Consider the following 23,861-nt stretch of genomic DNA (forward strand, 5'->3'; position numbering starts at 1 on the left):
AAGAACTTGGCATGTGGCAACAACTCCCTGGATATTCAAAGGAAGGAACAAACTAGGGAACAAATGAATGAATAAAAACGATAATGAAATATCAAGAGAAAGGCACATTCTTATCTTCCCCCCTTTTTGGAGAAATCTAACCATTCAGTCAACTAATATTACCTAGATGAATCTCCTGTAACAGGGCTGGCAAACTATGGCCCATGGCCTGTTTTGGTAAATGAAGCTTTATTAGAACACAGCCATGCTCATTCATTTACCTATTGTCTCTGGCTGCTTTTGCACTACAATGTAAGAACTGAGAAGCAGGTCTGTAAGACGTAGACTGTATGGCCAGCAAAGCCTAAAATATTTACTATTTGGCCTTTATAAAAAATGTCCTATTGTAGAGATTTCTGGAGAAAAGAATCTTCCTTGGTGATGGTTATATTTCACACCTAACAGCTAACTTGAGATACCATTCTAGAACCAAGAGTCTTCAAAAACTGTTATTTCATGATACCAGCAAATCTGACTAACTTGAAAAGTTTTCACTGTTTCTTAAAATTTGTAATGTGAAAATCTTCATTCTTGCTGAGGCAGAGAAATGATAGCTTAGTCCAAAATTGTCAATTCCCGCCCCCCACCCCCCACCAAGTGAAAAAATAGCCAAGAGAAAAGAGCTACAATTAAAATGTCTTTCTGTTAGGTGAAGAAAGTATGGACACAAATAGTGGCTACAGCACTTTAGCAGTCTGCAAGAGAATGTCAACATTTTTCAGGTCTTTAGCTAAAATATGGCTGCAAAATGCTGCTTTGCATTATCCTGACTCCTACCCCAAAAGCCTGAGGAAGCAAGAGTACAGTGGCTGAGACAGATGGGCAGGAATATCAGCCCAGCCCAGAGGCTGCTTGCTTACGAGTCCACTCTGAGTGATCCCCAGAAGATGCTGGGTTTGCCTTGAAGCTCACCTGGAGGAGAGTGTAGAGCCGGGTGAGGGCTGGTTGCTCTCTGAAGCCCTGTTCCCAGGGGAACTGTGGTCGCTGTCACCATGGTTGCTCCAATGATTGGCCTCTTCCTCAAATTCTTGCCCAGACATAATCCTTTCGATCTCTTCCTCTGATATCTTTGATAAGGTATTGATATATGTTAGACTGAGTGCTCAGGATACTCTCTGTTCCTTTTTTAGGACTGAGAACTTATTTAAACTTCATGGGGATTCCTAGAACTCTCTAGAGAGAAAACCAAATTTCCTCCCCTCCACTCCCATACTTCAGGTCTTTCTCTCATAATCTTAGGACAGCTTGGTTGCTTGCCTACCAGCACTATGGCTCACCACAGCCTTCCTTTTGCCCATTTCCCCTCCTCTCAAGACACAAAGCCTCTAGGTTCCTCATCATTCCTCTTTGTCCTTCATCTAGTCTTTCCTACTGCTGAAACACCACTCTTCAATAACAAACTCCTACTTGCCCTTTAAGATCCAATTAAAATGTCACCTTCATTTTGAATCCTTCTATTACTAACTACAGATAGAATTTTAGGTCTTTCTTCTATCCACTCATATAATTCCATGTATTCTGAGACAGAATAGCATAACAGTTAGAGAGTTTGAATTTTACAGTCCAATCACCTTTGTTCTAATCCAGGTTCTGCCACTTTCTAGTTGTACCATCTTAGAGCAAGTCATATAATTATGTAAACCTAAGTTCCTTCATCTGTATAGTGGAGAGAATAATAGTAAGTATCGTATAGGATTGTTGTGAGGATTAAATTAGTTAATATATTAATACATGTTTAGAAAAGAGCCTAGCAGATAGTAACTATTATAGAAGGTTGACAATGATATCTTCATTACCACTGGATAATGTATCACAAAAATATCCCCAATAAGACCTCAGGCTATGACAGGATCTAGAAGAAAGCAGTACTCAAATAAATGCACGATGGATAAATGAATAAATGTCCACTTATTAAGTACTGACTATACCACCTTTACACAAGTTTTCTTAGTAAGAAAGACATTTCTAAGCCTATTGAATAAAAGAAATTACAGCTCCAACAAGCAAACTGACCTGCCCATGTCTGAGCAGGAGTTTGAGGAAGAGGCCGGAGCAGCCATGTATGCAGTCCAGTGCTCTAACGACAATGCCATACAGGGAGTGGACAAACACTTCTTCCATAAAGTGTTTAACCCAGGGTTGAGGCCAAGGTGGCTAAAGTCAGCACACAGAATGAGAGTGAGTGTTGAGTAGGAAGAATCAGATGAATTTTTGCTTTTTGTTCCTAAGAAAAGCCTGGGAGGACATTTTCTCCCAAGTCTATCTGACTCAAAATTGCATACTTCTTTGTTGCAGCAGCCTATGAGGGAACCTAGAGCTGCTCCAGTCATAAACACAGGAGACATTTAGAACTGGAAGCCAGCCAACACAGAGGACTTGGAGGGAAAACAAGAAATGTTTACCTGGTGCTCAAGCTGAGTGATTGGTTTTAAGTAGCTTGGACTGCATATTGAATTAGAGGGCTTGTCTTTTTTTATTCAGTCACACGTAGGCAGGAAAAAAACCCCCAAAACCAAACCAACCCAAATCTTTTTTCTTAGAAGTCCGTAGAACACAGAACATTGTTTACATTTTATGAGACATGCGAAGACAAATGGTGCCATCAAACTACAAAATATCTACTGAGGCTCTGAATGTGTAGCCTCAGTGATGGTGGTGAGAGCAAGACCAGAGCATGGAGGGCATGAAAGTACTTGAGTTTGGTGAGAAGGGCCAGTTATGGCGAAATCCTGCTGATTCTGGCTGGAGTCAAAGTTGGACTGTAGAGTCCCTCCCTGCGGGTCCCCTGGGACACTGAACAATACTAATGCCTTGAACAGGAGATGGGGCGAGTGGGAGTGCCTGAATCTGGGTTTAAATCTCATCCACATTTCCTGTCTGGGTACTTACTGTTGAGCAAATCACTCAAGTTCTCTGAACCTTAACTCCCTCATCAGTAAAACAGAGATAATAACACTCCCTCTTAGCTCCTGGTTCCCTCACTAGATGCTGGAGCAAACCTCACTATCTTACAGGTTTAAGTCAGATAGACTTGAAAGGTTAATCTAAGATAAAATTATTAAGTGCATGAACACAACAGGTGCTCAATAAATGGAAATTCTATTCCTTTTTAAGTACAATTAAGGACTTGGAGATAACAGCTCTCTCTTCCTAACATACCACCTAGAAACAGAAAAAGACTAAAAGGAAAATTATATGTCCAGTATCAAAACCACAAATGCAATGACAGATGAAACAGATTTTTCTGAGCATCAGCTTCCTCAATTCTGGGGAGAGAGTCTGTAGATGTAAATGACTGAAGATCCCTTGGCATGGTGAGAGAGCCACAGAAGGTACAAAGGAACATTAGGTAATACTGAGGAAGGTTTTCATTGAGGAAATGCTTAAGAATTCTTCCCAATGGATAAACTTTCTATTGTATCTAAATATAAAATGAACAAATACAAATAAAGACTATATGTGAAAAGCCCATAGCTAATATCATACCCAATGGTAAAAAATGGAAAGTTTTTCCTCTAAGATTAGGATCAAGGCAAGGATGCCCACTCTTACCACATTTATTCTAGATATTAATGGAAGTCCTCGCAGAGCACTAGGCAAATTTAAAAAAAAGAAATAAAGAAAAGCCATTCAAGTTAGAAAGGAAGAAGTACAACTATTTCTGTTCACACAAGACATACAGTCTTTCTATGTCTTAAAGACGTCAACAAAAAGCTATTAGAACTAATCAAAGAATTCAGCAAGGCTGTAGGATACAAAGCCAACACGGAAAATCAGTTGCATTTTTATATACTAACAATGAATTACCTGAAGAGAAAATTAAGAAAGCAATCTCATTTACAATAGCATTAAAAAAGAATAAAATACTTAGGAATAAACTTAACTAAGGAGGTGAAAGAAATTAAAGACACAAATAAATGGAAAGACATCCTGTGTTTACAGACTTAACATTGTTAAAAACTCCATACTCTCTGAAGTGTCCTATAGATTCAATGCAATCCCTATCAAAATTCCAATGGCATTTTTTTCTGCAGAAAAAAAAAAATCCTAAAATTCATATGAAATCACAAAGAACCCCAAACAGCCAAAACAATCCTGAGAAAGAACAACAAAGCTAGAGGCCTTGCATTTTCTGATTTCAAAACATATTACAAAGCTAAAGTAATCAAAACAGTAAAGTGCTGGCACAAGGACAGATATACAGATCCCCCAAATAAGCCCAGACATACAGTCAAAATATCTTTGACAAAGCTGGCAAGACTACACAATGGGAAAAGGAGAGCCTCTGGGAAAACCAGCTATCCATATGCAAAAGAATGGAATTAGAGTTTTACCCACACTATATGCAACTCAATGGATTAAAGACAAACATAAAATTAAAAAAGCTCCTAAAAGCAAACATAGAGAAAAAGTTTCTTGACACTAATTTTTTTTTTACATTGAAGTAGATGATTTACAACATTGTGTTAGTTTCAGGTTTATAGCACAATGATTCAGTATTTTTGCAGAGTCTATTCCATTATAGGTATAAGATAATGTGTGTAATTCCCTGTGCTATAAAGTATTATCCTGTTGCTTATCTATTTTATATATAGTAGCTCATATGTGTTAATCCAATAAGCCTAATTTATCAATGAATTTGTGACTATGACACCAAAGCAAAAACAGACAAATGGAATTACATTAAACTAAAGATTTCTGCAAAACAAAGTCAACAAAGTGAATAGGCACCATCCAGAAAATTTTTACAAACCACGTATCTGATAAAGGTTAATATTCAAAATATATAGGGAATTCCTACAACCCAATAGTCAACTAAACTAATCAGCCTGATTAAAAAATAGCAAAATACTTAATAGGTATTTCTCCAAAGAAAACACATGAATACCCAAAAGGCATAAGAAAAGATGCTCAATGTCACCAATCACCAGGGAAATGCAAATCAAAGCCATAATGAGAGATCACCTCATACTTATTTGGATGGCCAGAATCAAACAAACAACTATACAGACAAACAAAAACCCCCAAGAAAACAAGAAGTGCTGGAGAGGATGGGGAAAATTAGAACCCTGTGCACTTGGGTGGGAACATAAAATGGTGTGTAACTACATAAAAATAGTATGGAGGTTTCTCAAAAACTTAAAAACAAAATTACCATATGACACAGTAATCCCACTCAGGGTATTTATCCAAAAGAGCTGAAATTAGGATCTTGAAGTGATATTTGCACTCCCATGTTCATTGTAGCCAAGGCCACTGTCACTACAAGCCAAGAGGTAGAAACAATCTAACTGTCCATCAATGGATGAATAAACAAAATGTGCTACATATTACTTACAATAACCAGGCCATGGAAGCAACCTAAATGTCCATCAACAGAGGAATGGATAAAGGTGTGGTACATATATATGGTGGAATATTATTTAGCCATAAAAAAAGAATGAAATAAAAGAAGAAATAATGCCATCTGCAGCAACATGGATGGGACCCAGAGATTGTCATACTGAGTGAAAGTAAGCTAAAGAAAGACAAATATCATATGATATAGCTTTTATGTGGAATCTAAAAAAAATAGTACAAATGAATTTACGTAGAAAACAAACTTATGGTTACCAGAGGGGTAATGGGTGGGGGAAAAATTGGGAGATTGGGATTGAGAATCTCCTATACTACTACTATCTATAAAATAGGTAACTAAAAGGGACCTATTCTACAGTACAGGGAACTCTACTCAGCACTCAGTAATGGCCTATAATGGGAACAGAATCTAAAACAAGAGTGGATATATGTGTAACTAATTCACTTTGTTGTACAACAGAAACACAACACTGTAAATCAACTATACTTCAATAAAAATTAAAAGCAAAAACCATAGAACAAAACCATAGAGCAAAAACAAAAAACCCAAAATGTGCTATATACAAAAATGGAGTATTACTCAGCTTTAAAAAGGAAGGAATCCTATCATGTGCTACAACATGGATGAATCTTAAGGACATTATGCTAAGTGAAATAAGGCAATCACAAAAGGACAAGTACTGCATGATTCCACTTATATAATGTATCAAAAGTTGTCAAACTCTTAGAAGGGGAAAGTAGAATGATGGTTGTCAGGGACTGGGGGGAGGGAGAAATACGGAATTACTATTGAAGTTTCAGTCACAAGCTTAAAAAAAAAGTTCTAGAGATTTGCTATACAAAATGTGCATATAGTTGACACCACTGTATTGTACACTTAATTTGTTAGGGAGGTATATTTCATGTTATATGTTTTTATCACACAAAATAGAGCAGATATGAATGGAGAGTGAAATATATTAATTTGCAAGACATATACATGATTTGAATAAATGAATAAAAATGTTTGATTAAAAAGAGAATCCAACTGATTGCATATGTATACCAGGCTCACAGGACAGAAAACCCTCCCATACATCATCAGTGTATGTCTTAAGACAACTCTGAATTCCTGTCTTTCTCTCATTCCCTCACATTCAACTGGATAACTGCTATCAATTTTACCTATTAAATATTTCTTGAATCTATTCCCTTTCCTCAATCTGCACTATTACTGCCCTACTTGAAACCAGTCTATATCTCTTGCCTGGACTTCTGTAACATTCTCCCCCCGCCTCCCGCTTTTTTCTTGTGGGGGCGGGGGGGGGGGCTCACATGGTATGTGGGATCTTATCTCCCCAACTAGGGATAGAACCCACATCCCCCGCAATGGAAGCATGGAGCCTTAACCACTGGATCACCAGGGAAATCCTATAAAATCCTTTTAACTGCTTTGCCACCAGTTTCACCTACCTTTAACCCAGCTTTTCAAAAACATGTCTTTCCCACTAGACTGAGTTTACAGTACAGGGGGTCTGGTAAACAGTAAGTATTAATCGAGTAAATGTTTGTGGGACTGAATGTATTACCTTCCTCACTTTACAAATAAGGCAATGAACTTTAGGTGGAAATACCTTTAACAACATTGAATAGCTAAGTAGTCTTGCTGATTTCTGCCAGACTAACTACAACCTACAACCTTAAGTGACTGATATAAAAATCCTCTGGCAAATTCCCTGGAAGTCCAGTGGTTAGAACTCCATGCTGTCACTGCTGAGGGCCTGGGTTCAATCCCTGGTCAGGGAAGTAAGATCCCATAAGCCATGTGGCCAAAAAGTTAACAAATAAATTATCCTACGGATGCTTTAGAACCAGAATTGGGTTTACCTTCTGTAAAAATCCTTTAAGCAAGTTGAGGGATCACAAGAACTTTAATTATTATCTTTATATATTTAAGATTTTCAAAACACATTCATACCCAGGTTGTAAAAGCAGTTTAACAGGAATGAAAGTAAAGCTGGCTCCCCACCAGAAGCAGATAAAAGGATCAAGGTGAGCAGCTTCAGGAGCGTCTAGAGGCTTCAGCTTCCAGGGTGCACCACACAGAGTAAGACCCAGAACTCACCTGGACTGGCCCAATGCTCTTATTCCGGCCTCCGGGCATGCCATCTTCTCTGATTGCTGGAAGTAAATATAAAATAGTAAGAAGCACGCCCACAAGAGACTAGGCACAAAGAGAAAACTTATTTGGCCAAGAGCACAAAGTAGTAATTGGTGAAGCTAAGATTAAAACACAGGTCTTTCTGGACCTGAAGCACATATTCTTTCCATCATAGGAAGCAGATACTTTTGGACTCCCAAGGCACTGGATACATACACTGTATACATTCAATATGCTCAAAAAACATGATGGCATTATTAGTAGTCCTACAGCTACAAATATCCCACCAGGATGATGAATTTGAAAGCCTTGATAAATTCAAGAAGGTTCAGTTCAGTTCAGTCACTCAGTCGTGTCCGACTCTTTGCGACCTCATGAATCACAGCACTCCAGGCCTCCCTGTCCATCACCAACTCCTACAGTTTACCCAAACTCATGTCCATCGAGTCGGTGATGCCATCCAGCCATCCCATCCTCTGTCGTCCCCTTCTCCTCCTGCCTCCAATCCCTCCCAGCATCAGAGTTTTTTCCAATGAGTCAACTCTTCGCATGAGCTGGCCAAAGTACTGGAGTTTCAGCTTCAGCATCAGTCCTTCCAATGAACACCTAGGACTGATCTCCTTTAGGATGGACTGGTTGGATCTCCTTGCAATCCAAGGGACTCTCAAGAATCTTCTCCAACACCACAGTTCAAAAGCATCAATTCTTCAGAGCTCAGCTTTCTTCACAGTCCAACTCTCACATCTATACATGACCACTGGAAAAACCATAGCCTTGACCAGATAGACCTTTGTTGGCAAAGTAATGTCTCAGCTTTTCAATATGCTATCTAGGCTGGTCATAACTTTCCTTCCAAGGAGTAAGCCTCTTTTAATTTCATGGCTGCAATCACCATCTGCAGTGATTTTGGAACCCAAAAAATAAAGTCTGACACTGTTTCCACTGTTTCCCCATCTATTTCTGGAGACAAAAAGAATATTTCCACTTTTAAATACAGTATTTTTACTTCTAGGCTAAGTTATCCAATCTATAAAGTCCTTAGGGCATGGTTGGTTGCCTGTAAAGGTAAAGGCTCCAAGCCTAACAGTTACCTGGGATAATTGAAAGGCTGACAGGAAGTTCATTTTCCTTAAAGTAGAAATCATTCTTGGTCTTAGAAGAATACACATTCCAACTTAGACAAGCTTGCATCTAAATCCTGTTTTTGCTAGGTCTGAGTAATTACAAACAAGTTTCTTCATCTCTCTGAATTTCAGTTTTACAGAAAAACAGAGGAATATTGGAACATGTCTTATGGGGAATTGTGAGGGTTATATATAATTTAGCTAAAGCTCTAAGAATAGGGCTTGGCATTTCCTGGTGGCTCAGAAGTCAAAGAATCTGCCTGCAATGCAGGAGACCTGGGTTTGATCCCTGGGTTGGGAAGTTCCCTGGAGAAGGAAATGGCAACCCCACTCCAGTATTCTTGCCTGGGAAATCCCATGGACAGAGGAGCTTGGTGGGCTGCAGTTCATGGGGTTGCAAAGAGTTAAATACGATTGAGTGACTACTTTCCACTTACGAAGTAGGAGGTAACAGTCTACTTTAAAAGGCTACTGTGAATTGGGGGCAAGAAACATATACAGCTAGATATATATTACCTAGAGACATAATGGTTGTTCTCTTTTAACCTAATTTCAAGTTCTAAACATCTTAAAATTACTTGCTGCTGTTTCAGGGCCAGTGACAGTCTTTAGACACTTCTATTTCCAATACTGATATCTCACATATACCTTTGCTTCAGCTCACAGGTACAGAACAAAAATCTATCATTGGCAGGTATAACACTGAATATTTCTCACTTGATATTTCACTCTCAATGTCTTGGAGGTGAAGAAGGAATTCAACATGCTTTCCTTCTTGTTTAAAGTGCCATAAATTTTAAAGATTTACATCTTACCAATTTCTTGTTCTGTTATTTAAAAACTTGTGTTGTCCCTCAACCCCACCTGGAGTAAGAAATGCATATACATGTTAGGTATTGTCATGCGTAAAGTTAACCCATGAGTGAAGTATTATTAGTATTATCACTCCCACTGAACAAATAACTCTAATGCTCAGAAAAATATTTTCCTTTGGGTGATAGAAACTAAATATTAGAATCAAGATTTGGAGCCCAGGCTATCAGATTAAGACCAACTTTCTTTCCACCACTATAATTTCCCAAAATGTGTGTGCACCCCACTGGAGAAATATAATTTTAGGTTGTGCATAGATAATCTCTTAATTATACATTTATTCTAATGTGCATTAAAAAAATACTGATTTTCCATTCACTGAAGTGCTAAAAACTGTTTGAAAATTCACTTTGATATTTTCAAAAAGATAATTTAAAGAAGAACATAAAATAAACAATAGTACTGGTTTAATCAGAGATGGTAACATTTGTTAAAATGGTATGAAACTGCCTGAAGTGTGGGCAACAACATTATGTCATAGTGCCTCTGTTAAAACAAAAATTTGGCTCATACTTTAAAACTTATATCATACTCAGATATACTGATCCTCACAACAACCTTAAAAAGTATATATTAAAAGTCTGTTCTTTACATCTGTACCTCCTTTGCTACAGATGTAAAGAACAGACTATTGGACTCAGTGGGAGAAGGCGAGGGTGGGATGATTTAAGAGAACAGCACTGAAACATGTACAATACCGTATATAAAACAGATGGACAGTGCAAGCTCAATGCATGAAGCAGGGCACCCAAAGCTAGTGCTCGGTGACAACCCAGAGGGGTGGGGAGGGAGGGTGGGAGGAGCGTGGCTCAGGATGAGGGACACACGTATACCCGTGGCCGATTCATGTTGCTATATGGCAAAAACCATCTCAATATTGTAAAGAAATTATCCTCCAATTAAAATAATTAATTAAAAAATAAAACAGCAGCACGTGCACACACACACAAAGTATACGTTAATATCCTATGCAGTTTAAACAAAAAGGGACTTGTTCAAGGTTACTCAGTTAAGAATTGATAAAACAGGGATTTCAATTTAGGTCTTCTTATTCTAAAGCTGTACTTGTTCCTTGATGCTACACTGAGTTAAGAGCAAGTTTTTCAGCAGGGCTGAGTCTTTCTGGTAGTGAACTTAACAAAACAAAGGGCATTTGGGTAGGATCACAGAAAGAGTTATGCTGCACTTCTCATCTAAACCTAAAAAAATGGCATCAGCTACGGTTCTCCTATCTGCTTAGAAGAAGCACAAATATTTTTCCTGCTCTAGAACGCATTCCTCACCTGCTTAGGGGTGGGCAGCCAACGAAACCAACGAAACCAGAAAGACGGACACAAAGCTAACTACATCAAACCCCTGCTCAAAATCCCCTGGGTTCATTGTGGTCTATGGGTTAATTAAATTCAAGTTCCCATGCTTGGCATTCAAGATTCTCTGGGATCTGGTTCTTATGAGACTCTCCATTCTCATCTTATGCCACAAATGTTACATTGTACCTATAGAGAACTGTTAGTTCCTGAATATGCCATGCTGTTTTACAACACAGTTTGGCAGAAAGTGAAGAGAAACTAAAAAGCCTCTTGATGAAGGTGAAAGAGGAGAGTGAAAAAGTTGGCTTAAAATTCAATATTCAGAAAACGAAGATCATGGCATCTGGTCCCATCACTTCATGGGAAATAGATGGGGAAACAGTGGAAACAGTGTCAGACTTTATTTTTGGGGGCTCCAAAATCACTGCAGATGGTGACTGCAGCCATGAAATTAAAAGACGCTTACTCCTTGGAAGGAAAGTTATGACCAATCTAGATAGCATATTCAAAAGCAGAGACATTACTTTGCCAACAAAGGTCTGTCTAGTCAAAGCTATGGTTTTTCCAGTGGTCATGTATGGGTGTGAGAGTTGGGACTGTGAAGAAAGCTGAGCGCCGAAGAATTGATGCTTTTGAAGTGTGGTGTTGGAGAAGACTCTTGAGAGTCCCTTGGACTGCAAGGAGATCCAACCAGTCCATTCTGAAGGAGATCAGCCCTGGGATTTCTTTGGAAGGAATGATGCTAAAGCTCAAACTCCAGTACTTTGGCCAGCTCATGCGAAGAGTTGACTCATTGGAAAAGACTCTGATGTTGGGAGGGGTTGGGGGCAGGAGGAGAAGGGGACGACAGAGGATGAGATGGCTGGATGGCATCACTGACTCGATGGACGTGAGTCTGGGTGAACTCCGGTAGTTGGTAATGCACAGGGAGGCCTGGTGTGCTGCGATTCATGGGGTCACAAAGAGTCGGACACAACTGAGCGACTGAACTGAACTGAACTGAAAGAGACCTAAGAACTAAATACAATGTGTGATTTTGGACTGGCTCCTGGATTAGAAAATAGAAATTGCTACAAGGGACATTGGGATAACAAGTGAAACTTAAATATGATGGGCAATTAATTAATAGTATTGTTGCAGTTCAGTTGCTAAGTCATGCCCGACTCTCTGCAACCCCATGAACTGCAGCATGCCAGGCTTCCCTGTCCTTCACTATCTCCCTGAGTTTGCTCAAACTTATATCCATTGAGTTAGTGATACCATCCAACTGTCTGTCACCCCCTTCTCCTCTTGCTCTTTATCTTTTCCAGTATCGGGGTCTTTTCCAATGAGTTGGCTCTTCACAGCAGGTGCCCAAAGTATTGCAGCTTTGGTTTTACCACCAGTTTTTTCAATGAAAATTTAGGGTTGATTTCCTTTAGGATTGACTGGATTGATCTCCTTGCAGTCCAAGGGACTCTCAAGAGTCTTCTCCAGCACCACAGTTCCAAGGCATCAATTCTTCAGCGCTCAGCCTTCTTTATGGTCCAACTCTCATATCCATACATGACTACTAGAAAAACCATAGCTTTGACTATATGGATGACTTGTCAGCAAGTGATATCTCTGCTTTTTAACACACTGTGAAGATTTGTCATAGCTTTTCTTCCAAGGAGCATACATCTTTTAATTTCATATTAATAGTATTATGTCATGTTAAATTTCCTGATTTTGATAACAGTGCTGTAATTATGTGAGAAGCAAAGGGGAATCAATCTTCAACTTACTCTCAAATAGTTAATAATACACATTAAGGAAGAGTGACTGAAGCGGGAATCATTTTTACAAAGCTCTTTAAGTTTCTAAGGAGTTTGAGCTTCTTTTCCTTTAAGATTTCTGCTAAAATCTTTTCTCTCCTTCACGGTACTCTGTGTTTATCCTGGTCAAGTGACATGGCAATGCCACAGCATCACTATCTCACAATGTCTTTTACAAACACCAACCTCCTCCAAGAAGGTTGACTTGGAGGACTTTTGAACTAGTTATCTAGCAAGTTATGAGACAACAAAGTTAGGGGAATTTTATATTTCCACAAAACTACTTAATTGACATGAATTTCCCATGTGGATCAGTGTAGTTTCCTCTTGCCCCTAATGATTTTAACAATATTCCCCTCACCCAACTTCCTATCCAGTCTCCCCTATCCCTGACCAACCACAGTCAATTCATCAAACCAGGAAGCATCCTACACCAAAAGGGATATAAGAGAAAAGTAAGACTTGGTCACAGCCCTTGAAAGGATCACTCAATAATGGGGGGAACAGACAAAGAGCACAAGGTGATCAGTACTGTGCAGAGGGCAAAAATGGGTTACGGAAGTACAAGAAGGTCATCGGGTGAGTGCGGGGTGGTGTCAGAGAAGGCTTCTTAGAAGATATTACAAATAAAAACTGAGTGAATAAGTCAGGTGAAGAAAAAGGGGGTAGAATATTCCAGGAAGATAAAACCAAATGTGCAAAGCTGCCAAAATATGAAACATCCTTGAGTTCTTAAGAGAACTGCTTTATGTGGGAAGAGCACATAATTCTTCCCCCATATGGAGGGGAGGAAAGGGATGCCAGAGTAGTCTTAAAAATTATTCTGAGGACTCCTGACTTTACCTAAAGACTGCAAGATGTGTGAGAAGAACGTGTATTGGGGGCACTCAGGTAATAGTGGGGATGAAAAGAAAGGGTCCAGCCTCTACTTTCCACCATTATTTAAATCTCCCTCATTGATTTGTTAACTAATTTCCTGACCAGCCAATTCTGAGTTCTGAAAAGATATCTGTGTCAAAGATGGGGGACATAGCCTGAAGGTACACATGGCAGCTGTATTTTTAAATAGTTAATCTTTAAAATTTGAGGCCAAGTTTAGATTTATAGAACACTGGTAAAATAATACAGAGAATTTCCATATACCCTCACCCAGCTTTCCCTTCTGTAAACTAAGCTTACATAGCCACAGACCATTCATCAGAACTAGAAAATTAACTTTGCACAACACTATTCACCAAAGACTTTATTCAGATTTTCCTAGTTCTACTAATATCCTTTTCCTGTTTCAGAATCCAACCCAGGATCTCACAATGCATGTAGTTGTCATGTTTCCATAGTCTCCTCCAGTCTGTGACAGCTTCTTAGTCTTTATCTTTTATGACCTTGACACTTTTGGAGACTTTTGTAGAATGCCAGTTATTCTGAAGAATATTGCTCGATTTGGGCTTGTATGTTTTCTCGTGATTTGATTGGGGAATGACTCTCTCCATCCCTGTGTGTGTACATGTGCATGTGTGCCCTTCTTAGTGATCATACTGGGGATCCATCATGTCCATGTAAACACACTCATGTTACTCTTGATCTCTTGGCTAAAGAATATCTGTCAGAATACTGAAAAGTACTATTTTTCTTTTTGTAATTACTAAATATTCTGAGACTTTTAAATATTCTAATTCTGTTTAAATCTATGGCCTTTTATTTTAGCATCCATCAGTAGATCTTGCCTATAGCAACTACTATAGTGCTCTAATGGTGACTTTCCATTTCTCTTATTTTCTCTACACTTACTAATTAGAATTCTTCAGTAAGGAAGAACCATCATTCCTCTATTTATTCAATTCGTTTTATCAGTATGAACTCATGGATATTTTATTCTTTGGGTTATGAACTAATATAAACTAACATATATCTATATCTATAGCACATTCTTTTTGGCACCACAAGATGCTCCAGACTCATCTTATATATTCCCTGCCTCAGTCCTAAAGTCAACCAGTTCTCCAGGGAGTCTTGATTCCTTTTACTGATAGTAAGAAACCAAGGCATGGATACTAGGTGTGCTCATTACTCTTGGGGTTGTAACTGCTTCTAGCTCCTCACAATGCCTAGTCGGGCAATACATGTATATATACCAAATCCATGTATCTACATACACAACTATTTTTTTTTAATCTATCTAAACATGAATCCATGTTACAACAACCTCTGAGTCTAATCTAGCATCTGAGGTTTCATTCTAGCCTTCCTCTTTCCTGATTTATAACTTCTTTCCGTTTTGAGAAACTCAACTCTCATTATCAACAATATATTTACTTATGTGTTCAATCCCAGTATACAAAGTAGTGAAAGAATTCCTAAACCATAACCTTGAGAGAATCAAATTTATAAATCAGAGTGCTTTGTTTATATACAGTTCTTTTTGTCTTTAGTTTTAATAGTATACAATCAAAATGCTATTTTCCAAGGCTAGCTCTTTTCTTCTTCATTCTCTTCAATGAGTCTTTGTGATTTAGTTTTATTATTAGTTAGATTCATTTGCCATAGGCTACAGTTTATCTCCTCCCCTTTCAATAATGGTTGCTCAAAAAAATTATATACAGTAAAATTCACTTCTTTTGTGGTGTTCAGTTCTATAGGTTTTGACAAGATACATAAAATTATGTGTCAAACACCATAGTTCTATTGCCCCCGAAATACTCCAGTGGCAACTGCGATTTTAATTCTGCTTTCTCAGCACCAACCAGTAGGTGGCAGGGTTTCTCTCTGAGACAAAGCCTTCACTGTGCAACTGAGCCTGCCTGCTTGGCATGCAAATAAAGGCAGCTTTACATCCCTCACACCTCCTGTGTCATTTTCTCCGAGATATGGTTAGACGGTTTCTGTGGATAAGCTTCTTCTTCTCTGAAACAGGCAAATTTGGCTGGAAGCCTCAGAATCTTAACACGCTGAATAAACAGGATGGTTCATCAGAGAACAGTCAAGAAGGCAACCCATAAACATGCTTTGATAAAACTCAATGAAGGCCCTGGTGGCTCAGATAAAGAATCTGCCTGCAATGCAGGAGACTCAGGTTCAATCCCTAGGTGAGGAAGATCCCCTGGAGAAGAGTATGGCAACCCACTCCAGTTTTCTTGCCTGGGAAATCCTACAGAGGAGCCTGGGGGGCTAGTCCATGGGGTTGCAAAGAGTCGGACATGACTGAGCGACTAACAGTCCCACTCTCTCAATGAGGGCAACAAAGGAAGCGGAGAAAACTGGAGACCAAAACCAAATTAGATAAATATGAGACAGATGAATGACCAGACTCTCTCTTCAAGACATTACTTGTTTGGTACTGGGGGATTTCTATAGGATAAACTGACAGTGGGGAAGGGAGAGGATTTTCAGGGAGAGGAAGGACCCCATGGACCAGCGTTTCCTGCATCAGCCAGTGAATTCTTCACCACTCAGCCACCTGGGAAGCCCGTTATCTCTCACCTTTCTTTGTAATAGGCAAGTTTACAATTTTAAAAACATATACAATTTAAAAAATCAGTCTGAAGGATATCTGAGTGTATCTACAAAACCAAAAGTTGAACAATTCATTAAATCTGACTAATCCCCACCCCATACTACTACTATGAGCTCCTAATAACTTGCTGAGTATTTTATATACACTGTCATATTTAACCTTCTAGAGAGCTCTGAAAGTATTATATCACTATAAAGGTAAAGATTATTGAGCATTAGAGACATAAAACAAACTGTCCAAGGTCACAGATCTAGTCTGTCATCAACCTCTGCCTCCTGAGTCTGGGCTCTTTTACTGAAGTACATTGCACCACTCTCCACCCTCCATGAGAATATTCCTACAGTTCTGACACTGGCTTTCTCTTTTATATCCAAGTTTTCTCTGTGGGTGATTTCTACCCACTAACAAAACTTTACTACTCTATGCCAACAGCTCCACAAACTTCTACTTGTAGGCAGGGCTTGTCACCTCAGTTCCAATCCAATTTATAGATCCAACTTCCTTAGTGGATGTCTATGGGTGTCCTTCTCAGGTACTTCAAATTTAGCACCTACAAAGGTCAACATTTTGCCCCACTCTTTATTAATTAATTTACTATTAATTTGAGTCTTCAGTTTCAATTTCTGGTAAGGCCAAATACTCAGTATGTCACCATCCATGCCATTACTTTCCCCTTCAGCTTCTTCTGGACCCTTCTAAAAACTCTCTAGGGGTTTTTCTGCTTCCATCAGCCCAATTCATTCTTCAAAGCTGCCCTCCAGGCCAACTCCCTTAGAATATTGGTTTATTTGTGTCATTTTAAGCTAATGGCTCTTGGAAAACTTGCCAATAAATCCCCAATTCTTCACCAACTTGGATGCAGATTTCTGGGCATGTCTAACCTGAGTATGCCATGATTCTACCAAACAGAATGACAACACATTCAGGGGACCTACAGCTTTCTTGTCTTTTCATATAAAATTCCTACTTCTTTTCATTATGCCCTGAAAAAACTAGTGGAGTATATTAATCCTAGTTATTATCACCTGATTGTTGATTGGGGTCTTGCCACATGGAGCCTGTGCACTCCTTTTCACAGGATCCTTAATGCCTCATCTGTCTTTTACCCACCTAATCTGGGAGATCCTTGTAGGCAGATTCACTTTTGGATTATGAGTACATACACAGTACAAGGCCTGGTATAGACTGTAGGCGTAGGAAATGTCTAACTCCAAGGCTTACTAGCTGACACTGAAGATAAAGTGATGGGTGAAGGGTGGGCAGTAGAGCTCCAAGCACCACTCACCTTTCCGGTTCATCCCCATCTGGAGGCATTTGAGCAGGCGGCAGTACTGGCACCTGTTCCTCTGCTTCCGAGACATGACACAGTTCTTGTCACGACTGCACCGGTATACCCGCTTGTTGCAAATGCTCCGCTTGAAAAACCCTTTGCAGCCCTCACAGGAGATGATTCCATAGTGTAAGCCTGTGGCACGGTCCCCACAAATGAGACAGGTTCGTTGTTCAGCGCGATCATCTGGAACAGAAACTGAACACATGAAAGTTAGAACATAGTGGGAATGATGGCTTTAAGCCTGCAGTTCTAAAAGAAGCAACCCTGGGTAGATCCTGAACATAACCTCCAGACTAACTAGCAGAAGTGGCATCTTGCTGTAGGAACAAACTCCTTCATCTACCTGTAGATTCCACAAACAAAGCCTAACTAAAAAAGACCTCATGTTCTCTGAGTTTCATCATCACTTAGAGTATCCAAATCAGAAATGTGGAAGGCTTTTCCCTCTCCCTTACTTTCTTTAGCGGTAGCCTACCACCTACCCTGTAGGAAGGTGATAAGGATTACTTATCATGTATGTAAGTGTCTAGCATATGGTATACACCCAATAAATGATAGTTAAAATTATTAACCAGTGGAGAAGCTTCCATGCTCAACTATACATCAATTAAAACAAAAAACAGAAAAAAAGAAACCTCCTGGAAAGATTCTGATCAGAGGACAAGGCAGAAGACCAGAGATATGAACCGCACTCAGTCACAAGCAAGGTATAAGGACACAGCCCTCAAAATTAAAGGTTCTTAGTTGTACCCTAGTTCCAGCACTTAGCAGGTGGGTGAACTTGGGCAAATTAAGTTACGTCACTTCTCTGAGCTGAGTTTCTCTCATCTGTAAAATGGGGATTTTACTGTCATCTATATAACACGGATAAAATACTCAAGCACAGTTATTTTATAAAACACTGTGCGTTTTTATAAAATACTCAAGCATATATTTATATATATTGAGTTTATATTGTATAAAATACTCAAGCACAGTATATAGTGCCTGGGCTACCATAGACAGTTAATAAATGATAGCTATTATTTTCATTATCATCCAAATAGGTTCACTCTTAAAGTGATAGTAACATTCCAGAAAAGTATGTGAAAGCAATGTTAAAGAAGGGCATAATGGTATATACAGAAAGGATATAGAGAAGGAACGAGGCTAGCATTTATACAGCCTTTATTATTTGCCAAATTTGAGATATGTCTTTATGATCCCCATTTGTAGTAGGCTAGATAAAGGCCATTCAAAGATATCAGGTCCTAATACCTAGAACCTGTAAATGTTATAAGAAAAAAAAGTCTTTGTAGATATAACCACATTAAGGGCAGATTATAAAAGTGGGCCTACTTGCAATTACTTTTTTTGTTTTTCCTGCACAACATGGCATGTGGAATCTTCATTCCCCAATCAGGGATCAAACCCTCATCCCTTGCACTGAAAGTGCAGACAGAGTCTTAACCACTGCATCACTGGGAAGTCCTCACATGGTTTTTTAAAATTTATTTTATTGAAGTATAGTTGATCAATTTTGTGTCAATTACAGCAAAGTGATTCGTTATACAGATGTACACTCTTTTTCACATTCTTTTCTATTGTGATTTGCCACAGGACATTGACAATAGTTCCTTGTGTTGTACAGCAGGACCTTGTTTACCCATTCTCTATATAGTAGTTTGCATCTGCTAATCTCAAATAACCAATCCATTCTTCCCCTACCCTCCCCAACCACATGTCTGTTCTCTATGCCTAATCACATACGTTTTTATAAGAGAGACTAGAGGGAGACTTGATATAGATAGCAGAGGACGTGCACATGCAGGAGCACACACACGTGTTCAGGGGAAGGTGATGTGAAGACAGAGGGAAACACTGGCCACAAGCCAAGGACTAACCAGCAGCCACTACAAGCTCAAAGAGGCAAATAATGGATTTTCCCTCAGAACCTCTAAAGAAAGTGTGGCTCTGCCCACACCTTCATTTCAGCTTATTGACTCCGGATTTCTGGCTTCTAGAATTGTGAAAGAACAAATTTTTGTCATTTTAAGCCACCCAGTTTCTGGTAGTTTTTAACAGCAACATAGGAAACTAATGCATTTTTTTTTCATACAAGGACACAGACCTATTAAGAGTCTTGCTCAGAGTCACACAGCAAATAGCAGGTATGCAGAGAAAAGCAGACATATGAGACCACACAGCTAAGGAAATAGGGAAAGACATACAAAAAGGGGAATTGCCTAGGTTTTTTGAACAGTTCCTAGTTATAGACCTTTCTAAGTCTTTCTGAGATCTGTATTCACTTCCTAACTTTGGTCAAATTGATAAACATGGGAATATCAGTTTCTATAACACAATCCTTCCTTAAGCTAACTTAAATATGTTTATGTTATTTGCAGCTAAAAGAAACTTGGCTAAGATTTCCTATAAAGTGGCACTGGTATAATAAGCATTCCTTTTCTTTTCCTTTAAAAAATTCAAAGGAAGCTCAAGGAAAACATTAGCGCAAAGTTACAATAGCAAATTAAAAAACTAAACCAGGCAAGGCCAAATAGGCCAATGAATGGCGTGACAACAGCACTATGTGTGAGATGAAACCTCTTAAAGTGCTGGGCTTGAGCTGCTGAAGGGGCTTAGAAATAGGACATGGAATACTGTCAGGAAATCGTGATTGGCTACGGAGAATCTAAATTTTCTAATTTTAAAGTTGTCAATATTCTATTATATGCATACATTAAAATATATACAAGAACTCTGCGAGAATAGACTTTAAAATGGTTATAATTAATCAATATCTACAAGAACTACACCTCATGGATATGATTTCACTGAACACCTACAACTAGGCAGTGTGCTTTCTTTGTGTTGTGTCATGTAATTCTCATAATCCCATAGATGAGTACAATTGTTATCACTATTTTGTAAATGAATACATTTAGAGATCTCAAAAAAAGTTAAGTAACTAGTCCATTTAGGAAGTGGCTGAGCTTAATCTGCCAGTCTCAGGACTGGTGATCAATAACGTCTTCATACAGCACTTGTAGGCATTCTGTGCAGCATCTCGATGGATCAAGGAGCAAAGGCCCCCCCAGAACAATCAAATACAGACCTTTTAAGAATCTGCTCATGTCTTGTAACATGCTTGCTCTTTTCATAAGCATTAAAGAGGCCACACTGACATCAAGGACTAGAGGGAGATACTTCTCCACTGATGGGTGCAGAGACTAGATTCTCTTGGGGTCCTCTGACTGCTTTCTTTGGCCATAGCTATTCTTATTGCCATGTTTTGCTTCTATAAACCCTTGTCTATGCCACAGACTAGGAAACCAACTCAGACGGAAGCTTCTCAAACATAAATGAGAAAGGCCCTCTTCCAATCAAACTTGTAGCCCTTCAAAGAAGCATTTGGCAAATTTCTCTTATAGCATGTAGGGAAAGATCATAACAGAAGAGTGAATGTTACTCCCTCAGTCCTGTCTGAGCCCACAGACTATAGCTCACCAGGCCCCTCTGTCCACAGAATTCTCCAGGCAAGAATACTGGAGTGGATAGCCATTTCCTTCTCCAGGGGATCTTCCCAACAAAGGGTCTGAACCTGGGTCTCCAGCATTGCGGGCAGATTCTTTATGGTTTAAGCCACCAGGGAAGCGGGAAATAACAGAAGAAGCTATTGTTAACTGAGCACCTGGGTGTAGGCTCTCAGCCAAGCACGTAACACATGTTATTGTGCTGAATCACCACCACAAACCTAAATGAGGTACCCTACTTTATAGGTGAAGAAACTCATGAAGCTCATGAGGTGATATCACTTTTCAACAGTCACCCAGCCAGTAAGAAAGGGAGCTAGGGCTGGGACCCCCAAAGTCTATGCACCTAACTAACATACTCTGTGGCCAAAGCAAGTCAGATTTATTCAGTCTATGCAAGTAAGTCAGGCCTTTCTCCTCTTGAAAAACAAACATACAAAAGCTAAAAATCCAATGTTTTACTTTGTAAATGAACAAACATAAGCAAAATGTCCCTAAATGGTTCTTGGCCAGATGTCAGATAGGTTTTTGCAACTCCTATTCTTATAAAGGACTTGAAGGGTATTTAAAGCATGTTTACATTCCTTATCTCACCTGTACCAAGACCCAGGCAAGGATTATTTTTATCTTGTAGATATGGAAAAAAAAAATTCGGTCGTGTACCATGCAATGTTCAAGTTTTTACATGTACTATTTATTCATCACAATGACTGTGAGAGGTATCATTATCCTCATATAACCAGGAATCTTGGAGTTAGAAGGGGCCTTTAAAGTTGTCTTGAACAAGTTGACCTGAGGCATGCATTCCCTCTATGATATTCCTAGACAAGGGGTTAGTTACCCCATACTCTACTTGCACATCTCCAGTGGCTCAATAAGGTACTTCATTCCATTCATTCCATTTTAGATGGTTTTAATGGTTCAAAAGTTTTACTTTACACTGAGCCAAAGTCTGTTAACCTGAAGCCTTCCTCATTGCCTTGAGTCATGTGCTTGCGGGCAAAAAATATATGTATAACCTAGCCTAATTCGTAAACCAATCATTCACTTAAAGATAAATGGAGTTCCTAACTGTGAATTCTTCTATTTCTTAGTCTTAATCATACAGTATCAAAATTTCTCATAAAACCAAGTAACCAGAACTGAATGGTTTGTTCTCCTTAATTTAAGGCTCAATTAGTCTTATATATTTGCAGCTATCAGCAAACACCAGTAAACACATAGTATTTTATAATTATTGATGATATAATGCTATAAAAATGATATACATTTTACAATGGGAAAAATGAAGCTTAAAGAGGTGAGTGAGTGAATGAAAGTCATTCAGTCACCAGTAAACACATAGTATTTTATAATTATTGATGATATAATGCTATAAAAATGATATACATTTTATAATGGGAAAAATGAAGCTTAAAGAGGTGAGTGAGTGAATCAAAGTCATTCAGTCATGACCAGCTCTTTGCAACCCCATGGACTATACAGTCCATGGCATTCTCCAGGCCAGAATACTGGAGTGGGTAGCCTTTTTCTTCTCCAGGGGATGTTCCCAACCCCCTGAACATCAGGGCCGAACACAGGTCTCCCGCATTGCAGGTGGATTCTTTACCAGCTAAGCCACAAGGGCAGCCCAGCTTAAAGACGTAAGGAAATTTAATTGGTTATATAGCCAGGAGTGAAACTGAAATCAGAATTCAAAAACTTTCTAACACCATACATAAAAATAAACTCAAAATGGGTTAAAGATCTCAACGTAAGACCAGAAACTATAAAACTCCTAGAGGAGAACATAGGCAAAACACTCTCCGACATACATCACAGCAGGATCCTCTATGATCCACCTCCCAGAATATTGGAAATAAAAGCAAAAATAAACAAATGGGACCTAATTAAACTTAAAAGCTTCTGCACAACAAAGGAAACTATTAGCAAGGTGAAAAGGCAGCCTTCAGAATGGGAGAAAATAATAGCAAATGAAGCAACGGACAAACAACTAATCTCAAAAATATACAAGCAACTCCTACAGCTCAACTCCAGAAAAATAAATGACCCAATCAAAAAATGGGCCAAAGAACTAAATAGACATTTCTCCAAAGAAGACATACAGATGGCTAACAAACACATGAAAAGATGCTCAACATCACTCATTATCAGAGAAATGCAAATCAAAACCACTATGAGGTACCATTTCACGCCAGTCAGAATGGCTGCAATCCGTAAGTCTACAAGCAATAAATGCTGGAGAGGGTATGGAGAAAAGGGAACTCTCTAACACTGTTGGTGGGAATGCAAACTAGTACAGCCACTATGGAGAACAGTGTGGAGATTCCTTAAAAAACTGGAAATAGAACTGCCTTATGATCCAGCAATCCCACTGCTGGGCATACACACTGAGGAAACCAGAAGGGAAAGAGACACATGTACCCCAATATTCATCGCAGCACTGTTTATAATAGCCAGGACATGGAAGCAACCTAGATGCCCATCAGCAGATGAATGGATAAGAAAGCAGTGGTACATATACACAATGGAGTATTACTCAGCCATTAAAAAGAATACATTTGAATCAGTTCTAATGAGATGGATGAAACTGGAACCTATTATACAGAGTGAAGTAAGCCAGAAAGAAAAACACCAATACAGTATACTAACGCATATATATGGAATTTAGAAAGATGGTAACAATAACCCTGTGTACAAGACAGCAAAAGAGACACTGATGTATAGATCAGTCTTATGGACTCTGTGGGAGAGGGAGAGGGTGGGGAGATTTGGGAGAATAGCATTGAAACATGTATAATATCATGTATGAAACGAGTCGCCAGTCCAGGTTCGATGCACGGTACTGGATGCTTGGGGCTGGTG

The 23,861-nt window shown here is 39.0% G+C and overlaps 1 protein-coding gene across 4 annotated transcripts in view; it reads right to left on the bottom strand.

The window, feature by feature from the left end:
• NR6A1 (nuclear receptor subfamily 6, group A, member 1) overlaps nucleotides 1–23,861 on the bottom strand; it is a 68,503-nt gene that overhangs the window by 20,968 nt on the left and 23,674 nt on the right. For 3 of the 4 annotated variants that reach the window (XM_010844039.1, XM_010844038.1, XM_010844041.1), the window contains exons 2-4: nucleotides 17,437–17,679; nucleotides 7,502–7,557; nucleotides 952–1,106 (exon numbers count right to left, since the gene is read on the bottom strand). In XM_010844039.1, coding sequence (XP_010842341.1) covers nucleotides 952–1,106; nucleotides 7,502–7,557; nucleotides 17,437–17,679 — 454 coding nt within the window. The remainder of the gene's footprint in view (nucleotides 1–951; nucleotides 1,107–7,501; nucleotides 7,558–17,436; nucleotides 17,680–23,861) is intronic. The other variant, XM_010844040.1, reaches the window with a different exon arrangement.

This window comes from Bison bison, unplaced genomic scaffold (genome assembly GCF_000754665.1).
Source record: "Bison bison bison isolate TAMUID 2011002044 unplaced genomic scaffold, Bison_UMD1.0 scf7180017864193, whole genome shotgun sequence".
Lineage (NCBI taxonomy): Eukaryota > Metazoa > Chordata > Mammalia > Artiodactyla > Bovidae > Bison > Bison bison.